Below are 8,077 nucleotides of genomic sequence, written 5' to 3'. Positions count from 1 at the left end.
CTGAGGTCGGATTCGGATTCAGCGCAGCAAAAACCTTCGGGTATACTAGGTCTGGTCTCTGGTTCCGGACCTTTGTCAAATTTTGTCGGCCTGTGTAATCTGAATTCCTGAAGTCCTTTTCATTCTCTGATAACCTAGAGTATTCTGAATTCCTGACATTTCTTGAATTTTTAGAAGTCCCTGTATTATCCGAATCTCATCAATTCTATCAATTCTTTAAATAAAAGAATTTCTTTGAATTTTCTGAACTTCTTTAATTTCTTCAATTTCAAAAATTCCTTAATTATTTCCTTTCAAAAATTCTCTCAATTTCATAAATTTTCTAAATACTCTGAAATCCCATAAATTCTCTGAATTCCCTAAATTACTTGACTATTCTGAATTCCTTGAATTATTTAAATTTCTTAAATTCCCTGAATGGTCTGAAATTCAAGAATTCTTTGAATGTTCAGAATTATGTGAATTCCTGTTAGCCTCTAAATTCTCCGAACTTCCTTAAATCCTTGAATTCCCTGAATTCTCTAATCTCTTCCAATTCCATAAAATTACTTAATTCCTGCATTCAAATCCCCGAAATACTCTGAATTCCTCAAATATTCTCCATTCTGTGAATTCTCGAAATTCATTAATATCCCTATAAATGCTCTGAAATCTTTTAAATGCTTTCAATTCCTTGAAATTTGTGAATTTCGTAAAAATTTTGAATTCCCTAAATTATTTAAATATATTGAGTTGCTTAAATATTTAAAATTCTCTGACTTTCTTAAATATTCAGAATTTCTTACATTTTAAGCATATTTTGTTTTCATTAAATTTTATGAACATTCTGAATTACTTGAATTCGTTGAGTTCTCTAAATTTCTTTAATCCTCTGAAATCCATAGAATATACTGAAATCTTTTATTTCTCTGAATTCCCTGAATTATTTATACATTTGAATTCTCTTAATTCCTTGAATTCCCTAAAAGGTTTAAAATCTCTGTAATTCTCTGAATGTTCCGAATTCCTAAAATTCCTTTAATTCTGCTGAATTTTTCTTATTGCTTTGAATTCCTTAGAATTTAGGTAATTCTTACATTGAAAAAATTACACGAATTCCGAGAATTTCAAAATTTCTTAAATATTGAAATAAATTTAGGGAATTTATAATTCATAGAATTTAAAGATTAAAAAGAATGCATTAAGATCTGAATATTTTGGCGGTAACTCTACAATTTTCCAAAACATTATTTTGCTTAATGGGGTTAAACTAAACGATTAACAATTGGAATCGTGTTTTATATTTGTATATTATTAATTGGCAATGCAATGTTTTCAGCGCTCTTTTGCACGCCTATAATTGCTATTTTGTAATAATATTACAATTAATATGTGTTGTAAACAATTTTTACATTAATTTATTTCAAATAAGCGCGCCAACGATAACGAATCCGGTGGCCGGCACGACGCAATCGCAGATCAGAAATAAGTATTTTAAGATGTGACGTCAGTTAGCAAGATGTCTACACGCTGAAGACCACGCAATAATAATACTAATTGCATGGGGACTAATCTTGATTTTTTAATAACTTAGAAGAAAATTATTTCTCACCATAAATGTATTTCAATATTGTTCTTTATAGAGTTCTAAATTTCCATGAAACTTTGGAAACGTTTCAAAGTTTTAAATATTGAGGCGGGAAACTTTAAAACATTAAAAAACGCTATTGATTGTTAGATTAAAATATTTAATTCTGTATTTATATATTTATTTATATTAATATGATATCAATTTTAATATTTAAAGAAAAATTTATTTTGTTTTCTAAGCAAATCATCTCCACTTTTCAATTTTCCACTAATATGCGAACTGAATTAATAGCAATCAATAACAAAATCCAACTACTTTTGGCTAAATCTTCCTTCTTTTTGGTTGGAAAGGTTATTATTATATTTTTGTCCTTTTTTCTTGAAAACTTAATTATTTTTGTACAAAAATCCTTTTTTGAAAGTAAATTTTCTTAAAGACATAAACTTAAAATAGTCAAATTGTGTAATCAATTTGCACAAAAAAATTTAAAAGGTAGTATGTTTTAAAAAAATTAGCTTTTAGCAAACATAGTCAAAAAAGTCCATTTAGGTATGAGTAGAAAAATCAACTATATTGGTGGAGAATTCAAATGTTTGTTTATAAATTCAATAATTTCTAAAAATTCGTCTTTTTGACGTAAAAATTCAATAATTTGGTAGAATTTTCTTTGATTTCTTGAAAACCCCATTTTTTCTAAAAACATTAATATATCTTGGTAGAAGCTTCAATTTCTTTTATTTAAAAATGCAACTGTCTGTTTGAAAATTTTTATTTTTGGATGAATTCAACTGTTTCTGATTTAAAATAAAAATATTTTTCTTCTTGAAATTTCAAGTATTACATTTTGCCTGGGAAATCATCTTTATCATTTATAAATTCAACTAGTTTGTTAAAAAATAATTTTCTTTGAAAAATCATTAATCATTTTATTTGAAAATTAATCTCTCTCTTTTATTACTTTAGTTGAAAATGTAACCATTTAGTTGAAGTCTTCACTTTTTTTGACAATTGATTTTTGTTGCTAAAAATGTAACTATTTCAGTTTAAAATTCATCATATAAATTGAAGATTTATCATAAAAGATTAAAATTACCTTCTTGGTAGAAAATTGCTTCATTTGTTTTGAGAATCAACTATTATTTGGTTTAAAATTAACATTTTTATTATAAATTCATATTTTCGGGTAAAGAAGTCGACTGTTTTATATTAAATTCTTTTTGGCTTGAAAGTTTTCTGCAGTGAAGAATCGTTTTTATATGAAAATTCCACTCTCTTGTTTAATATTCATCTTTTTGGCTTTAGAATTCATTATTTGTGGTAGAAATTTCATCTTGGTTAGTTAAAAATGCAACTGTTTTTGATTTAGAAAAAAAATTCTTTTTTTTATTGAAAGTTCATAATTTTAATGAAAATTAATTTCCTCGGTAGAACGTATAACTGTTTGATCAAAAATTGAACTAGTTAATTGGAAACTCAACTTTTTTGGTAGGGAATTTTTTTCATATTTTTAAATTTATCGTTTAGTTTTAAAATTCATCTATTTTGTAGAAAATGTCATATTTCTACAAAAAATGTTAGGAATTTAAAGCGTTTCAAATTGAATTGAATATATAATGCAAAACTTTCGGATGTTTTTGAAACTTATGAAACTTTCATTGTTCCAGTGAAACATTTCATTGACACCCATTCATAATTTTTTATTTTTGAACAGCCACGCGTTTAAATAATAAAATCGATCTTTTTTCAGGTTATTAAAAAAATGATGTTTTGTCCCGTGCAATTGGTATTATTTTCAATTGGTATCGCTTTGAAGATTCATCTCTTTAGTTGAAAACTTAAATATTTTGGTGAAAATTAATTACCTGGAAATATATCTATTTTATTTTTGGTTGAAAATGTATCTTTTTCAGTTCAAAAATCAGCCATTTAGTTGAAAAGACATTTATTTGATTGAAAATTAACCTTCTTCTTTTGTTTAAGAATTCTTTTTTTTTGTTTGAAAATTAATTTTGTTTTTGTTAAAAATTCATCTTTTTTGGCAGAAAATTATTCTTTTTGTTTCAAAACTTATCCTTAAACTGATCCATTGTTTGTTAAAAATTTTTTCTTTTCAGTTTAAAATCTAACAAAATGTTGGAAAATTTACCGATTTTGTTGACAAATCTTCTTTTGGTTCAAAATTACTTTTTTTTTTAACTAAATATTTAATTTGTCAATTTCTTATAATTTATCTTTTTTAGTAGAAAATTAATCTCTTCTGTTCAAAATTGTACCTACTATTTTATTGAAACAATTTTTTTTGGTTCAACATTTTTTTACTGAAAAATAAGCTATTCCATTTTTGGTTAAAAATTCAATTACACAATATGATTAAAAATGTATGTATTTTGTTGTTAAAAAATGATTTTTTTAAACTGAAAATTTAAATATTACATTGTTTTAAAATCTTATGTTTTTAGTTGAAAATTAATTTCTTTCGTTGGAAATTTATGTATTTTGTTGAAAATTCGTATTTTTTTGCATAACATTATAATCCATCTTTCAAAATAGTTGAAAATTTACCGATTTTGTTAAAAATTCATTTTTTTGTAGTTGCAAATCCATTTTTTTAAATTCATATGCTTGGTTGAACATTTTCAAATTGGGTTTAATAAACTTCTTTTTTCTTTGTTGAAAATTATGTTTATACTTCAATTTTAACTATTCTATTTTTGTAAAAAAATTATTTTTTCTATTTGGAAATTCAACTGCGTGAATGAAATTTTATGTATTTTGTTAAAAATTGACCGATTTTTTTGAAAATTCGTTTTTTTTTGTGATGCAAATACATTTTTTTTTAATTAATTTTTGCTTCGATAAACATTTTAAAATTTGGTTAGATAAACTTCTTTTTTCTTTGTTGAATATTATTTTTATACATAAATTTTATCTATTTTATTTTTGTAAAAAAAAATGTACTTTTTCTAGTTGGAAATTCAACTACGTGAATGAAAATCTATGTATTTTGTTAAAAATTCTCCTTTTTGGTAGAATATTATTCTTTTTATTTGTAAATTCATTTGTTTGTTTGAAAATTGAACTATTTGTTCTTTAATTCGCCTCTTTTAAAAAAATATTCTTTTTGTTTGTGAACTCATTTGTTTCGTTAAAAATTTAACCATTTTGTTGTACAAAAATCCGATTTTGTTATTTTGAAGATTAATTTTTTTAACTGAAAATTTAAGTGTTAGATGTTCAGTTCAAAATTAATTTCTTTCCTTGAAAAATTAACTATTTTGTTGAAAATTCGTCTTTTTTTGCATAACATTATACTCTATGTTTGAAAATGGGCGAAAATTGACCGATTTTGTTGAAAATTCGTTTTCTTGTGGTGCAAATCCATTTTTTTTTTTTAATTCATTTTTGCTTGGTTGAACATTTTAAAATTTGGTTAGAAAAACTTCTTTTTTCTTTGTTGAAAATTATTTTTATACTTAAATTTTAACTATACTATTTTTGTAAAAAAATGTACTTTTTCTAGTTGGAAATTCAACCACGTGAATGAAAATTTATGTATTTTGTTAAAAGTTCTCCTTTTTGGTAGAATTTTATTCTTTTTGTTTTTAAATTCATTTGTTTGAAAATTTAACGACTTGTTTTTTCATTAGCCTATTTAAAAAATATATTCTTTTTATTTGTAAACTCATTTATATCGTTAAAAATTTATTTGGTATTATTGTTTCGCCCTCGGTTTGTAGACATGTTTGATTCCCCCACTCAACCTAAATTACCTAATTATGTTTGGCCTTCAGCGTGCAGCAGCCTCCTGTCACCCATGTGTTGAAAACGGTCATGTGGGGGCGCTAGTAGTAACTTTGTTCAAGTTGTTTTGACTGTTATGTGTTTTTCGTCATGTAGAGCCGTTAAAAAACTGTTTAAAATGTATCAAGAACACAGTTTATTTATATAATTATTGTGAAAATGAACAGTTGATTTTTCTAACAGTGTTTTTCTTTTTTTTTATCGAATCATTTCCATTAATTATCGCTCCTTTATGAAAGTGCCTGAAGACCCCGAATAAAAGAGTTAGAAGCTTTTTAATAATTATAAAAGATCTGAGGAGAAATAGTTTAGGTTTTGTTTTAAAAGAATAATTTTAAATTTTAAATATTTTAAAATGTGGGTTAAAAGTATATAGAAGGCGTTGAAACAATTTTTTTTTAATTTTTCAAGTTTTACAAATTTTTTAGGTAAACTGAATTATGTCAGGATGTGAAAAAAGTTCTTGAAATTCATGGCAGATTTTTAAATTTTTAAAAAAGGTTTAAAAGATTTTCAAGCAAAATTTTGCAATTTTGTCATATTATAAAATTTTGGAAGAAATTTGAGTAAGTTTGAGGGATATTCAAAAGTTTTGAAACAATTCAAAAATAAATAAAACTTGTAAAGTTTTTTTTCTAAATTTTGTAAAGTTTCACGAAAATAAAAGATATTTTTTCAGGTTCCTAGGAAAAATTAAAATAACTTTTTATTTCGAAATATTAATTTGAAGCAATTATTTTAAAAGATTTTAGAAAATTTCAAAAATGGTCAGAGAAGAAGCTGACAGATGTTAGGGCAATTTTTAAAATCTTGCAGAATAAATAAAAAATGCATAAAAAATTTGAATAATTTTTAGAAATTAGAAGGCTTAGAAGGTTTGACAAAATTAAAAAACAAGAAGAATTATCCTTATATTCGTGTGGAAGTTTTAAATAATTTGTTATTTTGAACAATGAAGTATAAGAGAAAATTGCAAAAGGTTTTTAAACATAACAAACGATTTTCGAAAATTTCTAAAAATAGTTTAGAAGATTTTAAAGCAAAATGTTTCAATATGGTAAGATTACAAAATAAAAACAAACAAAAATCGAGTAAATTCAAGAAATATTTAGTAGAACTGAAAATAATTTTGAATTTTTTCAAGAGAATAAACAAATTTTCTTAAAATTGCTGTGAAAATTTAGAAGAGAGTAAGGTAATTTTTTTAAATTTGGAAACATATAAATGTTAAAATATTTCAGCTTCGTTACAAAGTCTAATTGATTAAAAAATATCACATTTAAGAGTTGGTTATTTCATTATTATAGAAAAAAATATTTAAGGATTTATCATATTCCTTGTTTGTCATACATAGATATAATAATTATATTTATTATATAGTAGCATTATATTATATTATATATATAAAATAAAAGAATTAATAATAAATTATTAATTGATGATTCATTAAATTGTTTGCCTTATTTATAATTCTATTAATTACTTATAAATTAATAATCAAGTAACTATGTTGCAAAATTCTAAATTTCAGAAATAAAAACATTTGTCAGGAACATAATAATTCGCTTATTTTAAAAGTCGGTCTTGAAGTCGGTGAATTTTAGTGTTGGATATTTTGAAATTTGGGATTTTATTTTTTGTTAATTAAAAAACTTGTCGTTATTTGAAATTTGAAAGATTTTATAATTCGATAATAATATATATTTTCGGCATTCTTTTCATACATTTGTGTATTCGTTATTTATTATTTTATTATTCTTTATAATTTCTGAATATCTATGAAATTTTTTAAAATTTGAATTATGTCAATTTTGCCGCTTTTTTCTATATTAAACAAAATAATACGTAAGTAAATAAGTCTCATTTACTACTTGATTTTACACTATGGAGAAAAAATGAGTTTAAAGTGTTTTTCATATTTATTTTGTAATTTTTATGCAATTTTCCTATGGTACTGTATGGTTTTGTAGAAAAAAAGTTACTACTAGCGCCGCGGCATGGCTGTTTTCAACTCTCGTGACAGACATCTTGTTAGTGACGTCACAATCTAACCTAAAATACCTAATGGACACCTAACCTGACCTAACTCACATTTGCATCCACGTTTCACGTCATTGAGGTGTCATCTATTTGTTTTTAATTGCGTCAAACAACAGGTTTTCAATAAAGTAAATTGAAAAATAAGATCTGATAAGCGAACTTATAGTTATGCTCCTTTTATTTCATGAAAATATGTCTTTCGTGTCTTTCGTTACAGATTCTACATTAATCTGTGCAGAGGATGTGTGTGTGAAAGGGTGGTGAATTGGTGATCGCCATGTTTGCCTGATCAGCCACGTCCTAACTTCATGGCTGTCGAATCTTGTTTAAAACTGTGTTAGTAGATATTTTCAAATCGAATCCAACATTTCTGGGAAAGCAAACAGATCTACAGACACCTCAAAATGGTACGTAAAATATATATGTTTCTTTGATTTGATTTTGGTCTTTAACCGGTACGTACATTAGCAGGATTATCATTACGAGTGTTTGTGATTGTAAAAAGCATTTTCTTGACACGTCAAACTTTCGACTCGATTTAACATGCAAAGGAAAATACTTTTCATATTACATCTTTACAGTTTAGTCTTTAAATTTATTTTTTCAGTCAGGATTCATTCAAAATTTTGTCATTTCTTTCATATCAGTTAGCAACATACTGTTCAA

At 24.7% G+C, this 8,077-nt stretch overlaps 1 protein-coding gene across 1 annotated transcript in view; it reads left to right on the top strand.

Moving 5' to 3' along the window:
* The first annotated feature begins 7,431 nt into the window (after positions 1 to 7,431).
* Positions 7,432 to 8,077, top strand: part of LOC117176065 (coatomer subunit beta') — a 74,266-nt gene continuing 73,620 nt past the window's right edge. Inside the window, exons 1-2 of the mRNA XM_033366069.1 lie at positions 7,432 to 7,539; positions 7,629 to 7,818. Coding sequence (XP_033221960.1) covers positions 7,816 to 7,818 — 3 coding nt within the window. The 5' untranslated portion in view covers positions 7,432 to 7,539; positions 7,629 to 7,815. The remainder of the gene's footprint in view (positions 7,540 to 7,628; positions 7,819 to 8,077) is intronic.

This window comes from Belonocnema kinseyi, chromosome 7 (assembly GCF_010883055.1).
Source record: "Belonocnema kinseyi isolate 2016_QV_RU_SX_M_011 chromosome 7, B_treatae_v1, whole genome shotgun sequence".
Classification (NCBI taxonomy): Eukaryota; Metazoa; Arthropoda; class Insecta; order Hymenoptera; family Cynipidae; genus Belonocnema; species Belonocnema kinseyi.
This window is presented reverse-complemented; position numbering and strand designations above follow the sequence as displayed.